We start from the raw sequence: 21782 nt of genomic DNA, 5'->3' as shown, positions 1-21782 counted from the left end.
ATTTCATAATTTAATTGAAACAGAAATTCCAAAATTACATTTACAAATACATGAAAACATCTTCAAGGAACAAAATGACTTCTTTGCCACTGTAATATTTTTCAAGTTCTCACGTATCAAGTGTAACCAAAAATTACACAAATAAGTGAAACACTACAAAATGGGAAGGGAGTGGCCTATACAACATATAAAGCAGAATTCCTTAATGCTTACCTCCCCATGTACTTGCTACCTGAGACGCAGTAGACATAGGAAGTACAGATGGGTGAAAAGTTGGCTGTTGCAAATCAAGCAGATCATTTGGTAGCTTTGATGTGCTAGGAAAATATTTTGAAAAGATGATTTATTTATTTATTAGGTAAACATTGCTGTATCAGCCACCCCCTTTCTCCTGCCCAGTAAATAAAAACATTAAAAGTGAAAAAAGTCCCCAGTAATGTAAACCCCAAAAGGAGGAACAGTTTCAGCAAGATAACAGTTGCGTATCTTTTATATATATAAGAGCATATTTTTATTTATAACAGTGTATTTCTAAGGAGGTTTGGAAAAAAATATTCAAGTACCGTATTTTGTTTATATAGGATTCAAATAATTATAGCCCTTCTGGAAAGATCAGTGACTGCCCCAGGAAAATACTGATTTCCTTACTGAAATGAACCTAAACAACATGATTCTGAAATACGAAACATCCTGGCAATTTTAATTTTTGTAAGGAAATTTGTTTTCTTACTTTTAATCTTCAAAGAACTTCAATTACATTTGTAATAGTAATACCCCTAGCAAAGTAAGATACCTGTTAACTTCAATTCTATTGCTTCAATATCCAAATATACCAACAATACAGGAAAAAATTATACATGCATATATGATATAAACTTACAACAGAGCTACCCTATTCCACACTCCAGGGGGCACTATTTACAGGATATGTTAAGACTGTTATGTGATTAAGGAATAACAACTCAAAAAAAAAATCCTAGAGTTTCCATGAATTAAAGCATTATGTGTACTATAGCACAGATTATTTTTAACTTACTCAAAAACAAAATGTCTTTTAAGACGTAAAAAATAGTTTTGATAGATAAGTAAAAATACAAATGCATTTAGTACCTTGAGGAAAAAAAAAAACAGAATAGGCAATAAGCATTCTAAAACAGGCTGTAAGATCTGCCCTCAATTACAATTAAAAAGGTAAAAACTTTGAGTGTATTAAGTGAAATAGAACATAGTCAAATTACTTCTTTATCTAATAATTTAATTCTCAAACATTCAACATCTTTTCCATTTACCTCTCCTAAGACAGACTCTGTCTTTAGGGAAGAGGTAACAACTAAGTAAAAGTTACACTGAGCGGGGCGCCTGGGTGACTCAGTCGTTAAGCGTCTGCCTTCGGCTCAGGTCATGGTCCCAGGGTCCTGGGATCGAGCCCCGCGTCGGGCTCCCCGCTCTGCGGGAAGCCTGCTTCTCCCTCTCCCACTCCCTCTGCTTGTGTTCCCTCTCTCATCGCTGTGTCTCTCTCTGTCAAATATATGAGTAAAATCTTAAAAAAAAAAAAGTTACACTGAGCTATGAGAGGACTCAGTAGGTGGGAGGGAAGACCTTTTAAGAATGAGTTAATAAAATAAACAGCAACAACAAAATCAAAGAAAACCCTCTCTGTGGAGCATTTACCTTGTGCTAATTAAGCACTGTGCTAAAGCCTATACTAGCCACCGGGGAGTCTGCTGCAAATGAAAAATCTTGGGCCTTACCCTATACCTACTGAATCAGAAACTCTGACGGTGAGACTCAAAAATCTGTGGCTTCAGAAACTCTCCAGGTGATTCTGATGCTTACTAAAGATTGAGAACCACTGACTTGTACCATACATCTTATTTGGAAACAAGTTTAAAAAAAAAAAAAAAGATGGAAGAAAAGAAAAGAAATAACAACCAAGATTCAAACCAGAATCTGACTTCCAAACTGAGACTTTAAACCACTCTGAGGTAAAAGAAAGGACAAATTTAGAAAAAGTCAATTATCCTAATTTGCCTGGAAATATTAATTTCCATTGTTAAGTAGCTTTACGCAACAAGATTACTGAAGTTGGGCTGGTAGGCTTCAATGCCACAGAAACCTGGCAACTAAACTCTTACTATGTTCCAGATCACTGAGTTTAACACCTGGGAACAGATATGAAAGACATTTAATTTAATATCCAATGAAAGAATACTATGAAATAGATTACATATCCATGTACATAAATGAAACATCTGCCCACTACATTCCAATTAGTATAAATTTGTAATTCAGCCATCTTCCATTTCCTAAAAATGCAAAATATAAACTCTTAATTATACCACTATCACCATCTATTACCACCTCCTTTGTGTGAATTTATGAATACAAAATCATAAACTAAATCTGAAAAGTTCTGTAACATTTCTATGAGAAGTCTGTCTTTAGATCTAAGTATTCAAAGGTAATCTTTATCTCTTCCACCCACCTGTTAGAAGAACTAGGGGTAGAAAAGATGTCAATGGCTGGTGCAGTCATTATACCCCCTGCTGAGGTGGACACAGGAGAGGCTGCGGTTGTTAAAGAGGTATGAGGTTTCTTTGCAAGTTCTTTTAGGCGCTGTTCCTATGGAGAAAAGAAACTAGCATTAAGGAATCCAGAAAGCAGACGTGTTTTAAGGCTTCAGAAAAAAAGCATTACCTAATTTTGTTCTGATGGCAGAAAGGTATTCCCTGTTTCATCAACCATTCAATGTCAGGATGAAAAATCAGACTACTGAGTCTCACCCCATTTGAAATACTGTTATTTAGAGGTCCCAATTACTTGATGAACACCTGTACTTGTTTTTCCCAATACAGAGAATGCAAACACCTACCTTTAAAGCTTTTAAACGAGCCTGTTCTTCCTCTAATGCTGCCTGCTTTTCCCTTTCATCCACTTTGGTTAGAGACAGGCCAGTGCTTGCCAGGGAAGAGACTGCGTTGGAAAGTGTTGTCGCCCTAGAGTAATTGGACAAAGGTAATTTGCCTTTTTGCAAACTAGTTATGAAATGGTCTGGCAACACAGCCATGGATAAGCACTACAATTATGAACTTACCTTATGGAGTAAAAATCAGTACTTTAGATGAACTATTCTACCCACAGGATTATTAGTAATTAGCTAATTTATACAAACATTCTCTGCTTTTTAAATTGTTAGACTTTGGAAAGGGTTCACAATAACTTTGAGGGACACTGCTTCTTCCAAGTCCCAAGGGAAGGAATTAGGAAAGAGCTCATGTGCTCCCAGGAAAAGCTTGATGGGTAAAATGTATGGAGTTTCTCACAGGAAATTACTCTGTTAATTTACAGCCTAGGTTTTGGCAGTACTAATACAGGAACACTAAAATATGAGTACTAGTAATAAGTAATGTGTGTCTAGATGTTTCCCTTATAATAACACCCAAAAATGTCGCGCTCCCAGAGGACCACAGGTTCCTTCAAAGGAAAATCAATTTTATTTCAGTCATTAGTCCACCTGGCACCTCCTTTGTATCTGCTAGTCTTTTGCCAAGCTAGAATTTCCTTTTCAAACATGTCACACGTGCACAATGCATCATCTCTCTCTGGCAGATACACAGCAAGTCACCTCCTTTCCCTTATATCAAAATTTTATCCATACCATAAACCCCAACAACATTAAATTCCCAAATGTTAATTCTAAGCAACATAAACACATGTAGTAAAGAATTCTAACCTGAAGAACTACTCCTCAGTGACCTTTACTCATTTTCCTTTTATCACACACCAAACATCATTAGTTTCTACTCTAAGCATACAAGTGGCAAATCTATTCAAATTTTATGTAAAATCAATTTTATAAAGACACAACTCAGAAGACAAGGGAAGAGTAATATAGTTGTGATAGAAATGCAAGAAACTCAGCAAATTTTATGATAAAGTATGAGGTTAAGTCAATATACCTGAACTATTTGACTTTATTTTTCATTACTTTCTCAGGTAAGTGAGCCGTATAATTTGGCTTATGCTTCTAAAAACCTACTAGAAAATTCAACGAACAAATTTGAATTAAAAAGTACTAAAATCCAGTAATAACACTTTCCTTTAAAAATTATTTAAATTTTATTGCCACAAAAAAAAGTTTTGAAACAATCAAAAAGTCTACAGAGAAGGAAGGTTCTCGTTATAAATGTTTTACACAAAATTTTTTTCATACTATTAAGAGAAAATTGTCGTAAAAAAACATGAGAATTACTCAAGTCACTACCCAACACAAAACTCATGTTACACAGTCAATATGAGATGATCTGTGCTATGTTCAATTTGGTAGGTTAACTGGTTTTAGTCTTGGAAATCAGCTCAAAGCCCAATAGATTGATTTAAGTATGTCAATAATCAACCACATGAATTGGCATTAGAGAAAGATGATGAAATTTTATGTCAGACATCATAGGTTTGAGTCCCAGAATTACTACTGCATACATTTCACTGGCCTATAGTGGGGGTTAATCAAATTTGTAAAAGGGCATCTTATAATTATAAGACACCATATGAACCAATGCATTATCACCTTTTTTAAAAAAGTTTATTTTTAAAATTTATCATTTTTCTTAAGTTTTATTTATTTTCAGTAATCTCTACACCCCATGTGGGGCTCAAACTCACAACCCCAAGATCAAGAGTCGCATGCTCTTCTGACTGAGCCAGCCAGGTGCCCCAACGCACTATCACCTTTGAGAGAAATACTGACATTATGAATATAATTACAAACCATGTAGTCAGTGTTATCATCTTAAGAGATGCTGACATCTATTGAAGATCAGGAACTATTCCAACAATTTATATGTATTAACCCATTTAGTCCTTGGCAGCAACTCTATGAGGTAGATGCTATTAATTACAAATGATTAATCAAGATAAGGGGGAGTCAAATAACTTGGAACTTAAGCTAGATTCATCAACTCTCTCAGAAACATCACTCCTGCTCTTTGCCCTACAAAGAATAATGTACCTGCTTGCAGCCGTAGAATCTTTAATTTTCTTTCCTTCCAAGGAAGCTAAATGTTGTTCCAAGGCATCAAGAAGACTGCTTGGAGCCTAAAATTGTACAAATATTAAAATTTTCATGATAATTAGGCCATTGGTCAAAAAAATTAAGTATCATCTAACATATGAGAGTAACAAAAATAGGAATATTCCTCATGAACTAATTAGCAGTGGAGTTTTAGCTACCAAAGAATAACATTATTATTTTTATTACATAAGCATGACCTAGTAAGGGGTATTAATAAACATAACCAAAAATATAAAAACTGAGACTATGGAAACATGAAAACATTAAGAGGTTCCTGCAAGTAATTAATTTTTTTAATATTTAACTTATTTGAATTTTTAATAAAAACATACTCCTAAAAGCTTGACATATTGTTGGGCAATGTTCCCTGTAATTGATAAATACTTGCTGAGTAACTGCAAGTGCACAAACATTATCAATGTGATACAATCTTTTACCCACTAGAATGGCTAAAGTTAAATACACGACTAGCAACATCGAACACTGGTGAAGATATGGAACAAATGGAACTCTTATACAATGTCGGTCGAAATTCATCCGCCTTGAAAAAGGATCTGAATTTTTTTTTATGAAATTAAATATACACCTAGCTTAACTACCCAATTCCATTCCTAATTATCTACCCAAAAGACATAAAAACCTATCTCCACAAGAAAAGACTTGTTCAAGAATGTTTTTAGTAGCTTTATTTACAACAGTAAAAAACTACAAATAATCCCAAAGTCCATCATTTGGAAAATGGATAAACAAAACTGTGAAGTCACACAATGAAATACTATTCAGCAATAAAGAGGAATGAATTAATGGTACACTCAATACATAGAGCTCAAAACACTATGATGAGCAAAAGAAGTCAGATACAAGAAAACCACTTGGATGATTCCATTTATATTACATTTAAGATCTAATAAAATTATGCTATTAGAAGTCAAAACTGATTTATGGAGAGGACTAGGGAGTGGCCAGAAGAGGATCTGAGAACTGGGGTGATGGAACCGATCTATATATTGAATGGTGTGCTGATTACACAAATGTCTACAGTTAATCAAATTTGACTGAAATAGATATTTAGCTCAATTTTGTTTTAAAAAACAAAGACTGGCCTTTAAAGGCTATGTATCAAATCTTAATATGAAGAGCTAATTACTTTCAAAAGGAAACAAAGTGAGCTGACAAGGAATTGTTCACTATCTTTCAGTGAAGCAAATCCATCAGTGGCATTTACTTGCCCCAAATATTCTTTAGGATTTGAGATAAAGAGTTACTGGATTACAGGTATCTAAATCTACCAATGACTTGAACAATTTCCTTCATTCTGCATTTTCTCTATATACAAGACCTTACCTTAGTACAAGAAAGATACACTAGAAAACAAATTAAAGCCAAAAATATTAGATTATAACATTAACGTCTATGTTGAACTGAGAATACATGTGCACCACTCCCTAACCTCAACAAAATGTCTAAGACTCCAAGAACTCTTGTCAGAGATGATGATGAGAATGTTGTTGACAGTGATTAACATTTAAAAAGCTATTACAGCACAACAGGCAACATGCTAGCTACCTTGTATGTAATTACTGAGTCTATGAGGAAGGTACTAGTATTATATCCATTTTACAAATGAACAACCTGAGACAGTGAAATGTAAATATCTTGCCTAAGATCACATATCTGATATAGAGCAGGAGCCAACACAGAGTCTAAGGTATATCTAAGCTGAAAGTTTAGATAAACTACTATGCAACAGAATCCTACATTAAAACTGGGCTTTGCACTGGAGAGATTAAAGGAAATAAACTAAAGGAATAGTATAGTAGTGGCTAGCTCCACCAACATAAGAGATGAAGAGATCATAATGCTAGAACAACAGTCAGCAATGTATCATGTTAAAATCTGTCAAGAAAAATTACACTGATCTCCTTGACAGTAGGAGCTGCATATTATTCATCTTTGTACCATTCACACCTAGCAATACAGGCAGACAGTGAATTGATATTATGCAATATACTTACCTGTGAAAGGTCTGGTATATCACCTCTGTCAATTCCAACTTGCTGTAAGAAGCAGAAGCATTGTATTTAATGAACAAAATTATAATAAAGAAGTAATAAAATAAAATTTAGAAAATGAAATTTACGGCAAGTATTGTGAACAATATTCTGGATAGAAATCTTTAAAATCAGAAGAATATTTAATCTCCAGAGGTATCACTCAATATTCCTAAGGGCTTAGATGTTCTTTAACAGCTCTGAAAGTTATAAAAGGAGAACTAGAGGTGGTAAATTCAATAAGACTATTAAGTTACCAGCTCCACATCTTCTGAGCACCTAGGTAAGCTAAGCTGTCACAATCTGCAAGCCCAAAGACAGTCTCATGAAAGAATATTTTATTTCTCACATCATATGGCATTAGCCATGTATTTCATCTCAGACCAAAAGAACTGGAGGTAAATAAAGGCTTAAAATTTAAGTCAATAACTACAACTATCAAATGCAAAGAACGTAAGAGGCTAAAGGAAAAAGTCAACAAATTAAAACACTTAAAGAATTTACTGGAAACAGTATAAACACTACCTTCTTCTTGTTTTAATGTATGACTGACCCAAAAGAAATGGAAAAAAAATTGATTTCTCCTTGAGAGATACTTTAAATCCAATATAATCTTCAGTAGACTTCATAAAATAGCTAATGTAAAGTTATTTTCTTCAAAGGTCTCATCGTCCTATTCTATCCTACTCCATCTACTATAGACTGAAATACCACTATGGTAACAGAGCTAGAATCACCAACTTGCTAGTTCCAGATTAACTACTTTGATATAACTCATCAATTATAGCCTAGTCATCTTCCAAAATTATCCTAGCAAGACATCTCTACTGGTGATGGGCAGAGGGCAGAGAAAGTGAAAACAAAAACTCTTTGAGAGCTGCCTCTGGGCAAGCAAGATAATGCCTGCAAGCATTACCACAACATAAATGCCTTCTGTGACAATGACAGAAAATTATTTTTTTTAAAGCAGGGTTTTATTAGCTTTTTATTATTTGTATTATGGTTTCTGGCAAAAGATAAATTCTTCAATAAGATGTTTCGAACAGTTTGAACATCTTAAAAGTAAAATATTTTTGTCTCAACTAATTAAATCCTTCAATTATTTTATTTGCCAGAATGAATGAACTATGCTTTTCAAACATCATTTAGCTACCTGTTAAAATCCTTTGCACACATCAAAACAGAAAAGAAAATCACTTAGAGGAACAGTTCTCAAAATAGGACATCTGCTGGATTCTGAATTGAAGGTTATAGATTACTTTCTTTTCATTAGAAAATATAAATGTATAATAATTATCCTTAAAAGACCAAGACTGACATTCATTTGCATTCCAGTATGTGCTTTCTCAAGGTGGGGGAGAATAAAAATAATAGCAAATGTCTTCAGGACACAAACTAGAAGTCAGGTACTGTTCTAAACAATTTTACAACAACCCAGTGAGGTAAGTACTATTGCAAGTACTTTTACAGAGGAGGAAACCATGGGATGCCAAGATTAAGGACCTGTACCAAGCTGTTATAGCTGAAATCAGGGTTCAAACTCAGGACATAAGCACCCAAGTTTCTAACACCCCACTGCAGAATCAAAATCACACTAGAGAACACACGTTTTCTGGGTGTCATGGGGAGAAAATGAGGAGAGGTTATCAGTGGATGGCTAAGAACAATTTCTATAGATTGATATAGAAATGTTATTATAAATCATCTTAAAGTTTATCATTCTAATGAGCTCACTAAAAAATTAAAATGTTGGCTCATGTTTTAAAATATTCCATGCTTTCTTATAGGAAAAAAAAATCTTTTGAGGAAAATTTTCTAATTTAAATTATATTCACCATTATTACATTAGACTGAATAATGAAAAAAAGAAGAACAATTTAAGTAAAGTAGTATAATGCTATTCTAGAAATCTAGAAAATTATATTTTAAACATCTATAAAATTATCCTAGAACCTACATTCATAGTTTTCAGGATCAATGATAAACAATAAACACACTAAATTCACTTCTGTAGGGGAACAAAACACTATGAACCATGTGACTCTAGCTGCAAATCTCACTGGAGGAAAAAGATTTGCACTCACACTGAATGTTCTCTACCACATAACAGGATAAATATGCTAAAATACATGGCTAATGCCAAATATAAAAATCTCTGCCACCATTATGTGCCACCTACCTGATTTTGTAGAAAAATAAACAATTTATTTATTTATTTATTTATTTTAAGTTTTATTTATTTTTGACAGAGAGAGAGAGAACACAAGCAGGGGGAGCGGCAGGCAGAGGGAGAGGGAGAAGCAGACTCCCTGCTGAGCAGAGAGCCCGATGTGGGGCTCTCTGGGTCCTGGGATCATGACCCGGGCCGAAGGCAGACGCTTAACGACTGAGCCACCCAGGTTCCCCGAGAAATAAACAATTTAAAAATAGATTACCTTTCAATATTCAATATTGAATTAAATATACGGTATATAGCTTATTCAATACCACATCATATTCATACCATAACAAAGAATTCAATACAGCATATGGATATGACTGAATGTATACTTCATTATATTTAAGATGTTTCTTTCATTTGGATAATGCCTTATTTCTTTAAAATCTACACTTAATGACAAAAAAAGCAAGTTAAGAGACAGTCAACTTAAAGACAGTTTACCTCTGCAACTTTGAGAAACTCTGAGATTCTTGTCATCCTAGTCAGGAACTTCTTATAGATGTCTAGACCTTCTTTGCACTGGTTCTTTTTCATATCAAAATATTTTTCTGCCAAAAGTAAATGTAAAAATGCGTTTATTCACATCAAAACAGAACACTCAAAAAGGAAAAGGATTAAGTAATAGCTCCAAAGAGGTCATACAGGTGTCTCAGAGAACACATTCACCCTACAGGAAAAATACCCGTGTTAAATTAGTTTAGACATTTAAAGCAAATTAAAACAGAGATGCTATTATATTAAAAGAGAAAAATCATTTGACTTCCCCCATATTCCTAGTTTGTTCTATAATATTTCTTCCCTCAGAATTCCCTAAATATAATTTGCGTTTTTTGTTAACATATGTTATACTTTTCTCCATTTAAAACAGCATCAACTTACTAATAACATATTAACAAAGATGGCAACTTTACCATGTCCAAATGTCACTTGGAAAGCTCATTTAAACTTGTTAAATAAATAAAGAGCTTCATTTATACCAACGGTGTTAAGACTGACTTCCAGGGGCGCCTGGGTGGCTCAGTCATTAAGCGTCTGCCTTCGGCTCAGGTCATGATCTCAGGGTCCTGGGATGGAGCCCCACACTGGGCTCCCTGCTCCGCAGGAAGCCTGCATCTCCCTCTTCCACTCCCCCTGCTTGTGTTCCCTCTCTCGCTGTCTCTCTGTCAAATAAATAAAATCTTAAAAAAAAAAAAAAAAGACTGACTTCCAAAACTATATAGAAAAAACCTTCTATCCTTTTACTTGTGAAAAAATAGGCCCAATTTCCCTATCTTCATAAATTAAGGCATTCCTAAATAAGTTTGTGAATAAGCCTATAGAAAGCAAGTTTAAATAAATTTTTTAAATGGGGAGGGAAGGGAGAACAAGCACAATGGAGTGAACACATTTGGTATCTGACACTTGATACTTAAGTACTCTTTAGACTGTTAACATCTACTCCATCCAAGTCCCATGGAAAAAAATAATCATTTCTAGACAAAATTAACTGCATTCTATATATACTGAATATACACATTCTTAAAATGTGTCAAAAGTAAAAGGCATCCTAAAAAATAAATGTTTAATACATTTAAAATAATTATCAATTTTAAAATTAGGCTTAGAACAATTAACTATTTTATAATTAAAATTCTTTATTGAGTAAATTTTGAGGAAGTAAGATTCTTCTGGCAGAGAAAAAAACTCCAACTTAATTTTAAGGGGATTTTTATATTCCTAAAAATAATAAAACTGATAGGAAGAAAAATCACAGATATATCTAAAAATCAAAGTTCATCTAAGGGTACCTAGGTGGCTGAGTTGGTTGAGCAGCTGGCTCTTGGTTTTGGGTCCAGGTCATGATCACAGGGTCTTGGGATCAAGTCCAGCATAGGGCTCCCTACTCAGTGGGAAATCTGCTTGGGGATTCTTTGTCTCTCTCCCTCTTCCCCTCCCCACCGCTTGCATGAATCTCTCTCTCTAAAATAAATAAGTAAATCTTAAAAATAAATAAATAAAACAAAGTTCATCCAGCTGAACATTCTAGTTGTAAAAATAAGTATTTAATTACTTAACATAATCAGGTATCAAAATCTTTTCTCCAAATAAATTGTTATAATCAATGAATATCCCAATGAGTGGTTAGGCAGCCCTAAGTAACAACTCAGACAATATTATTTATCAACAGAACACAAGATAAAAAAATAAAATGTTATTAAACTACGGCAATATTGGGGGGCGTGGGTGGCTCAGTCGTTAAGCGTCTGCCTTCAGCTCAGGTCATAATCCTGGGGTCCTGGGATCGAGCCCTGCATTGGGCTCCCTGCTCAGTGGGGAGTCTGCTTCTCCCTCTCCCTCTGTTCCTACTCCTGGCTGTGCTTTCTCAATCTCTCTCTCTCAAATAAATAAATAAAATCTTAAAAAACAGCAACAACAACTGACAAACCACAGCAATATTTACCCAACAGGTTAATAATTCCTTCGTTGTATGCTGCAAACAGCCTAATGGCGTCTTTGAACAGGAGCATGAAGGCAGCATTTATTACCCCATTTGTTAGTTCATTACTATTAACCTGGGGAAAAATTAGAAAAAAAGATGAGCTAATCTTATGTATTAAATGACAAAAACCTCCTTCAAATTAAAATACTGTAAATTCAAATATTTAAGTGTATTAGAGAAAAAGACATTTATTTCTTGCAGAGTTACATCCAAATAGTACAAAAATCTGTCAAAGAGTTCAGATTAATGTAAAAGGCACAAGCAAACAAAAATTCTATATAACATTCAATTTAATTCAGAAATAAGTCACAAAGAACAAAAATATCCTTTAACTTCTGAAATTCCTAGGCAATCACCAAGATACAAAGCTAAGCTAGGTAGAAGAAACGTTTTTTTTTTAAATACACCTTTTTCCAATATTATAAACAAATACCTTCAAAATGGCTATGAGACTATTTCTATTTCATATGATTACTGGGAGAATTAATATACTGATTGTAAATAGCACAGTCCCTCACACATAAAGAATATTACTATTACTGAATTATGACGTAACAAAAAAAATAGCACCTATTTGTCTATCAAGAATACTAGAAATACCACATCAAAAACTAATGATGTAATGTATGGTGATTAACATAACAATAAAAAATTATTTAAAAAAAGAATACTAGAAATACCTTTAGTTTTATCTCAAGAAATGAATCAAAAGAATGAACCAATTAACTTGTTTTTTAGGCATATAAAAACATAAGCACAAAGTTGAACAGTAAACAACAAACTGGTAAATACTTGTAAAATCTCTAACAAGGTTGATTTCCATTGTAGAGAATCCTAATAATAAAGCAAATGACAGACAATTCACATAACATGTTGAAAAGACTTCCCTTATCAGGTAAATTAAAATATAATAATCGAATTAGACTAGAACTATCCTTTCTCCAGCACCAGACTAGGAGGTACCAAAATGATCAAAACCAAGCTAAATTACTCAGTGCCAACAAGGATAAAGAAAAACAGGCACCTGTTGACAAGTGACTGGGCTTAATCCTTTTGTAATGTAAATTGTCAATATTCATTAAAAATTTAAATGTTTATGTCCTTTGCTCTACCAAATTCTTTTTCTAGGCATTAACCCTATAAAACTTATAAATGTGCAGGTGACACACACTAACACACAATTAGTATTTAGTATGTCCCCTCCTCTGGTTTTTTCCCATTCATTTTCTGAATTTAAAAAAAAAAAAATCAGAAAAACTCTAAATCTCTGCCAATAGGATCAGGTAATTTGTTACATGCAATGAAGGACAATACAGACACTGAAAAGAACAGTTTATAAAAATATTCATAATATATCAGATGAAAAAAGTTTCATGGTTGGACCCTCTAATAAAAACCAAAATAAAGCTCCATAGTTACACCAATCCCCTGTCTTCCACACTAGAGATCAGCAACCGTCTTTTGCAAAAGATCTAAATGTGAGTATTTTAGTTTCTGCGAATCATATGGTTATCTGTCAGAACTACTCAACTCTGTTATTACATCAAAATGCATCCACAGACAATATGTAAACCAGTAAGCCTGGTTGTATTGTAAAAATACTATTACAGAAACTGAATTGAAATTTCATATAATTTTCACCTGTCAAAAATATTCCTTTTTTTTAAATTATTTTCAACCATTTAAAAATATAAAAATCGGGACACCTGGGTGGCTCAGTTGGTTAAGCGACTGCCTTCGGCTCAGGTCATGATCCTGGAGTGCCAGGATCAAGTCCCAGGATCAAGTCCCGCATCAGGCTCCCTGCTCAGCAGGGAGTCTGCTTCTCCCTCTGCCCCTCCCCCCTCTCATGTGCTCTCTCTCTTTCTCTCTCTCAAATAAATAAAATCTTAAAAAAAAATCTTTAAAAAAAATAAATAAAAATTAAAAATCATTCTTAGCTCACAAGCCACATAAAAACAGGCAGTAAGCCATAGTTTAATAACCTGTTCTAGTCTATGAAGCATCTATAGAACTCATTTACCAAATGTTTACTGAACACACACTCTATATGCCATACACTCCTGACAATGGAGACACAGCAGAGAAAAAGCAGACCTGGTCCCTGCCCTCAAGAAACTTAAAGACTACCAATTAATAGCACAAGTTAAAGGAAAAATCTATTTGAGTATGAAACTGTCACAGTTTCACTCACTAACTTGCACTTATAAGCCTTAACATAAAATGTCTAAAGATAGATGCCCCCGAAAAGAACAGACTTGAAAATGTTGACACCTAACATATTATAAACAAATGACAAAGCTGGCAACTTGGTTTAAATAACGGTCACTGAAACAAAACTTTCAGGGAACATAATGCTCTTCAGCAACAGTTATTTATATAACAAGCTGTTACAAGTATACTTGAACTTCCCTGTATTTGTTAATAACTGACATGCATTCAGTTCTATAATGCAGACAAAAGTGAAATATTAAATAGACTATTCATAAAGAAAATCTTTATATATTTTTAAAATCTAAAAACCATTATCAAAAGAAAGCAGATTTTCAGATCAAACTCTTCACCTCTCCATCACTTTCTTTAGCTAGTATACCCTGTAATTCTAGAGCTAGAGAAACACCACCAAAGAAATCAGAGCAAATCTAAAAAAATCATAAAAATAAAAAGTAATCTGATTTGGGACCACATTTATAGAAAATATTTAGCCAAATAGGATATTAAAGTGAAAAAATTAGTTTATGAAAACTTAAGAATAAAGACTCTGACCAATAATATATTTCTTAAATCTTAAATTTTTATAAAAGCATTTGTGCAATCAACTTACATTAAAATCAAGAAGGGCATCCATTTGATTTTGAATAATTGGTACAGTTTTTAGGAGTTTTTCTGTGTTCATTGTTCTCATAACACCATCAGCCCTGTTTTTATAAAAAAAAGAAATAATTGTTGTTAAATCTACATTTTAAGCTCTCATCTGGTTCTCTACTTAAAGAGAACAAGCTGCTATGAAACATCACATATTTTTAAATCATTATTGAACCTGACACTTCAAGCAAAAGTTATACAGAAAAAAACAAAAACAAGAAATGCTGTATGTCCAACATCAAAGAGCTAAAAAAAAAAAAGGTGTAAAAACATGAGACATAAAAATAGAAGTTTATATTAAAGCGTATTCTTCACATGAGGAAATCATCTGATCCTCACACCATTCATATGTGTAAAGGGCAGTTCTACAGATTTTTTTTTTTAAATAAGAAAAAATCATTGGCCTCAAATCACTCAACAGTTAGGACATGATGGAGCCAGCAGTTGAACTCAAGTAATAGTAAGCAACTGCTTTATTTAAGGTATTTTATTTATGACTCAAACAGCAATGACTTGTAAGCCATTAAAATATGTGATACTTAAGAGGAATTGTTTTTCAATATTCTGTTAAAATTTCCAAAAAGGTTTAAATATTGCTTTAGATATTTCTAAAGATATAAGAAATATTAGCAGTATCAGAAAAAACTAGAATTTTACAGAAGTGGTACCAAAAACACTAGATAAGAGGTACCTGGGGCTAAGGTACACAATGAACATCAGGCTCCATTTTAAGGGTTTGGTGTATGTTTTTCAAATCCTCTATAGATTTTTCCCATTCTGTTGATGATGAAGTTCTAGGTTCACTGAGATTATATGACTCTGTCTAAGGTCAGAGAACTAATAGGTGGTAGGGTCATTATGTAAACCCAGGTGTATCAGACTCGAAAACAGTGCTGTTCATAACCTTTTGTCAGAAAAAAACAACCACTTTCAGAAAGTGTGTAGACTTTCTCTAATTTACAAATGACCTACACGTACTTATAAATAGCCACTCTACCCTGGGCTACTCCTTCAATCACAACTCCAGGTGCCAGAAAAACAATTAAGCTCTGAAAATCAACAATAGTGCTTTGCAAGACAAAAATGAGTTTAAAGAACACACACTGGACTGCCTTAGGTAGGCAACTATTACCAGCCTTAGTAACAACTCTTTCCAGTAAGAACTATTAACCCATGGATGCCCGTTTCCCCTCAAGTACTACAGTCCACTGGTTGCTACTAGCTGCTGCAGTTTGGCATGAGGACACCACTTCCTCTCTACAACCATTTTTTTATTCTCATACACCTCACTCTCATTTTATCAGTCATCATTAGTCTCCTTTTAGTTCTCCCTCCTCTCCTTGCTGAAGTCATTTCTGACCTGCTGCTTATTTCCTCTTTATCACAGAAGACCTGAATCCTGGCTTCTTGGTTAATTTCAACATCTACATGGACAACCAATCCAACATCTTGATCTCAAAGTCCCTTGATCAGAGTTCCTATTCCTATAGTTAAGATCATGACCTTACTGCCCACAGAAACCATATTATTCCTACCCTCCACCCCGACCACCAGTATGAAAAAGTAGATAAAATTTAGATACCTTATCCTATGGCAATAACCCTTCAACCTCCCAGCTGCTTTGGCCAAGTACCTCCATGGCAAAAACTATTTGACTTCATCATAAACTTCAATGTATCAACTCCCACCACTACCCTTCTCATTTTTAACTTCCTTTATCTAGCTTAGAATTCCACAGATCATTACTGTAATCACTACCTTGCAAATACTCTCAACTCCCTTGCAGTAACTTGGCAAATTCTAGCTAAGCAGCTGAGTGCTGGTAAAGAAAACCACTTAACAGAGCAAACTAGTAAAACTTTAAATTTCATTATCAACCCCAAATGGGGACTCGTCATTGTCAGCAATCTTCTTAGCCTTCTCCAGTGAATTCCTCTAAGTACTTTCAAACCTGATTCTCTCACCCGTCCTTCCCTGCCTCCCTACGCCGAACACACAAACTCTCAGCTCATAACTCCTGAATATTTCATTCAGAAATAGAAAACGACAAAAAGAGGTTGTCTAGTCATCTCGCTAACAAAACTACATGTATCTGGTCTGGTCCTATTCAGTGGAGGAATCTCTCTTTCTATGAAACACAAATATCCATTCACACAGGTCCTCTGGATCCCACTTTCTCACAATCCTTTGGTTGTCCTTTTTTTCCTCTAATATAGAACTAACAGAACTATCTGCAATGGTGGAAATGTTCAGAATCTGTACCATTCAATATGGTCGCCACTAGCCACATGGGGCTATTGAGTACCCAAAATATGGCTGATGCAACTGAAGAAATGTATTTTGTATTTTATTTCACTTTAACTCATTTAAATTTCACTAGCCGCATGTGGCAAATAGCTACAATATTGGACAGTGCAGCTCATTAATTTCTTTTATACTACACCATTCCCATGAACATGCTGGCAAAGTCTCTACGATCACCATTCTTTAAACACACACACTCCACTAAATCATATTCCCATTCAGCTAGAGCTCTACACTCACTTTTCATTCATTATTCAATTCATTCCAATATAGTCCCCTCTCCTATCAACTCCAGTTAAATTGTTCCAGTTTAGGTCATATAGTAGAAATTCCATGTTGCTTCTCCAATGGGTACTTGTCTAACATTATCTGACTAGACTTTTCACAGTGTTTTCTGCAGTATCACTTTTTCAGTCTCTTGTTGGCTCCTCATCCTCTACACATCCTCTAAATTACATTTTTTGTATCTTAAGGTGTTCCTGGGCCCTATCCTCTCATTCTGTACTTAAACCCCCAGGTGATCTGTCATTCCCAAGACAGAAATCACCAAGATGCCAATGACGGACTTATACTCCTAGATCAGAACTCTCAAGTTCCAAGTTAGTATGTCCAATTGTCTACTTGATATCCCACCTTATACAAATCACAGGCATGTCAAAACTAGTATTTCCAAAACTAAATCCTTAATTTTGTACCACTCTGCCTAACCCTACTCCACTACAAATCTTCCCAGTAAAAGGTGCCCATCTCCCCAGGGACTTACACCAGAAAGTCTGGGGACAATTTTGATTCCCCCCCCACACTAGCCCCCACATCATTTCTTTCCAAAGAACTTCAAATTTCTCAATTAAGAAAAATCTTAACAGCTACCAAATGCTTATATTTAGATTTTAAAAGACTCAAACAATGCACTAACCCAAGTGCTTAAATATGATTCAGACCACATACATGACAATTCATACTCCATGCAGAACACCAAGTTTTACGACTTCTTAAATACATTATAATTAAATTCAGATACTTGTTTCTCAAATAAAAAAGCAATAGATTAAAGGCTGGTCATCCATGTCCTTATTTACAGAAAATACCTGGATTATTCTATCTTTTGCTTATTATGTAATAGTATCTTGATACTTTGAATCAAACCAATTTAGAATTCAAGATAATTCAGTATTAAGTTAATACAATCAAAAAGTAGAATGTTAAACAAAAAGAAAACATAGGGAGTGATGTTTAATAACCAACTGAAAAGATAAATCTACAGGCAATTTATTGGATTCATTTTCCAAAGAACCATTTAATACACTGTTTACAAACTGATCTAGTCCTTTTCAAAAACTGCTAAACACCTACTATGTTTAGACACCGTGGTAAGTCCTGAAGATATGACTAAGGTTATATTGCCCTCATGTAGGTGACATATTACATAAAATCTAATAGAAATAAGATTTCCTCAAAGAAATGTTTGAGTGAATTCTTGAAGAATGACTAAGTATTTACCAAAATAACAAAAAAGAGGCTTTATTTAAAAGAAGGTAGTACTTATAAGCAAAAAGTCATTTAACCATTACCGGGCAATAAATCTTAATTCTTTAACACCCTGTATTTCTATTAAAAATTATAGTTGATCTCCACCTCACTTTTTTTATACCAAGATATATTCCAAATGAATCAGACTTAAACATAAAATACTGAATCCATAAATATATACAATGAAAACATGAATAGGTAATTCATCATTTTGGGGGTAGAAAAGCTCATTTTGAGTGTCCTTAAAAAGAAAAAAAGCCATAAAAATAAAGACTACAATTTTGATCACGTAAGATTTTAAAACTTTTAATAACATTTAAAAAGAGAGAAAAATATTTGTAATTCATGACATTTTCCTAATATACAAAAAGCTTATTTGAGTGTTTGCCATGTGCTAATAAGCATTACACACAATATTTAATTCTCACTATAATTCTAACAGACAAGTGCTAATAACATCACTGTTTTACATTTTATAGATGAAATAATTCAGAACTTAAATCAAGGCTTCCCACTGCGCAGAACAAACAGTACAAATTGGTTATATATGCACCAAGACATTAATCCTTAACCCTTCAGCCTCAAGAAGTATTCTTAATTTAACCCACTGTCCAGTGGTATCAGTTTATGTGCCACGATGTAGAAAAAATTAGCAAGCTGATGGATATGTAATAAAAGATCCTTGTTCTTAGAAGCAGTGAAGTATTATGGGATATAAAAGGCATGAGGTATGCAATCCACTTTCAAATGGCTCAGGAAAAAAAGTATATACACACACAGAGAATAATAAAGTAAATGTGAGAAAATAATAAAATCTGATGAATCTGAGTAAAATGTATAGGAGTTACCTATATTATTGCAGCATTTCTGGAAGTGAAATTATTTCAAAATAAAGTTATTTTTCAAAAGTCAGCAAGCTGGTTGAAATATGTTATTAAAATTCCTCATCTAACTGAAGTGAAGCTAGAATTCAAACCTAGATTAATCTGACTAAACAGCCTGTAAGGGACGCCTCAGTGGCTCAGTTGGTTATGTGTGGGTCATGAGAGTCCGGGGACTGAGTCCCACATCAGGCTCCTTGCTCAGCAGGGGAGCCTCCTTCTCCCTCCGCCGTGACACTCCCCCTGCTTATGCACACGTGCTCTCTGACAAATGAATAAATAAAATCTTAAAAAAAAAACAGCCTGTGAGTTCTTAACATTAAACATAATAGGAAAGAAAATACCCAATAGGGAAAGGGGCAAAAGATACTGAAAGGCAATGAACAAAGCACGAATGGCATTTTAAGAGAGAAAGAGGCTCAGTATCACCATTCATTGAATTTTCAATGGCTCAATGTAAAATGAACACCTAATGAGATACCTTTTGATGAGGGTGGAAGAATATAGTAAAAGAGGTATCTATAACTATATTTAAGTCAATAATGCAGTACAATTTTATGAAGGGCAATTTGGTGTTTTCTATTAAAATGTTAAATGTATACATATATCCTTTGACTTATCAGTTCTAAAAATTTATTCTACAGGAAACTTCACTTAAGAATGTAACAACATCTGGGGGGATGGGGTGGCTGGGTGATAGACACTGGGGAGAGTATGTGTTGTGGTGAGCACTGTGTATTGTGTAAGAATGATGAATCACAGACCTGTACCCCTGAAACAAATAATTATATGTTAATAATTAAAAAAGAACATAACAACATGTAAAAGGATGGTCAATGCACTGCTTTTATAAGACAAAAAAATGATAGCAAATCAAATGTACATCTAGAACATAATCCTATAGCCATTCAGAAGAATGAAATAGATCCAGAAGTACTGACTGAAAATATTTAAAATACACAACAGGGAAGGAAAGCAGTCTTCAAATAACATAATCCAATTTGTTACGTGATTTTCTCTGTGCCTTCATACATATATTAATTTCTATTTATAGGTTACATATACCAAACATACAAAATTATTACCCTAGTAAATAAAACTTTACTATTCACCACACAAATCCTCTCCAAAACTAAAACAGTTCACTGAGGTTTAGCCATGATATAATAAATTTTTTTATTATATAATAAATTTTAAGTGTTGTCACATTCTCAACTCACACCCTAATGTCCTATACTTTTTCCTTCATATATACATATATATATATACATAATCTGATACATATATACTATGTGTATGTATTCTGTGCGCTTGTCAAATTTTGTGCTTCTTGGTTCACGCAATTATGGCTCCTTGATTTACTTTCCTTTCCCTTTAAGAGTAATTTCCTTTAAGTCAATACTAAATATATTGTGCATAATCAAGGGCTGTTCTCAGCCAAATAATAAAGTCTGCTCTATTAAACACAGAGCGCAGCAACTCTCCTCAATCTCAAAACTAGCCCTTCAGATTAGAAAAAAAGTTACTATTTTAAAAATCTATTAATCTGAAATCTACAAATATCTTGAAGATTAGTTTTACTGAACACACTTTATAGTGAAATATTAATGTAAGTCCAAATGGAAAATGGTTCACTGAACAGAATACTGGAATTAAGAACCAGATTTGTAAGATGAACCCCTCTACTATCATCTCACAAATGACAAAGTACTTAAATACAGGAAACAAAATCTGTGGAATCAAGTTTTGGTAAATTCCAAACTAATCACCTCCTGATTAATTTTGAATAGTGACAAAGAACATTTAGATTGTTCTAAAAATGCTTAGAGGTGCCTGGGTGGCTCAGTTGGTTAAGTGCCTGACTCTTGGTTTCAGCTCAGGTCATGATCTCTGGCTCATGGGATCAAGCTGAGTCAGGCTCCATGCTCAGCCCAGATTCTGCTTGGTAATCTCTCCCTCTGCCTCTCCCCCACCCCTGCCCGCTCCCCCCCACCCCACTGTGTATGCAGGCACTCTAATAAATACATAAAGTCTTTAAAAAAAATAAAAATTTAACAAATAAAAATGCTGAGGTGCCTGGGTGGCTCAGTCGGTTGGGCATCCAACTCTTCCTTTGGGCTCAGGTCATGGTCTCACAGTTGCAGGATGGAGCCCCACTTCAGGATCTGCATTCAGCAGAGTGCACTGGAGATTATCTCCCTCTCCCTCTGCTCCTCCCCCTGTTTGAGCATACACTCACTCGGCTCTCTCAAATAAATAAATAAAATCTTAAAAAAATAATGCTTAAATAACTAAGGGGTTATTTCTACATTTGTATTAAATTTTCCATTGCAGTCTAGTAATTTAACATTTCAAGAGAACAATTTAAAGAAAACATTAA

The 21782-nt window shown here is 34.1% G+C and overlaps 1 protein-coding gene across 21 annotated transcripts in view; it reads right to left on the bottom strand.

The window, feature by feature from the left end:
* The window catches only part of PICALM (phosphatidylinositol binding clathrin assembly protein), a 102787-nt gene that overhangs the window by 37859 nt on the left and 43146 nt on the right, over window positions 1-21782 (bottom strand). For all 21 annotated transcript variants that reach the window (XM_035722867.1, XM_027579383.2, XM_027579382.2 and 18 more), the window contains 8 exons: window positions 14647-14740; window positions 11784-11895; window positions 9785-9891; window positions 7087-7128; window positions 5009-5094; window positions 2873-2996; window positions 2486-2622; window positions 214-317 (listed from right to left, as the gene is read on the bottom strand). In XM_035722867.1, coding sequence (XP_035578760.1) covers window positions 214-317; window positions 2486-2622; window positions 2873-2996; window positions 5009-5094; window positions 7087-7128; window positions 9785-9891; window positions 11784-11895; window positions 14647-14740 — 806 coding nt within the window. The remainder of the gene's footprint in view (window positions 1-213; window positions 318-2485; window positions 2623-2872; window positions 2997-5008; window positions 5095-7086; window positions 7129-9784; window positions 9892-11783; window positions 11896-14646; window positions 14741-21782) is intronic.

Source organism: Zalophus californianus, chromosome 11 (genome assembly GCF_009762305.2).
Source record: "Zalophus californianus isolate mZalCal1 chromosome 11, mZalCal1.pri.v2, whole genome shotgun sequence".
NCBI classification, from domain to species: domain Eukaryota; kingdom Metazoa; phylum Chordata; class Mammalia; order Carnivora; family Otariidae; genus Zalophus; species Zalophus californianus.
The sequence above is the reverse complement of the archived record's forward strand: the minus strand, read 5'-3'. Positions and strand labels throughout refer to the sequence as shown.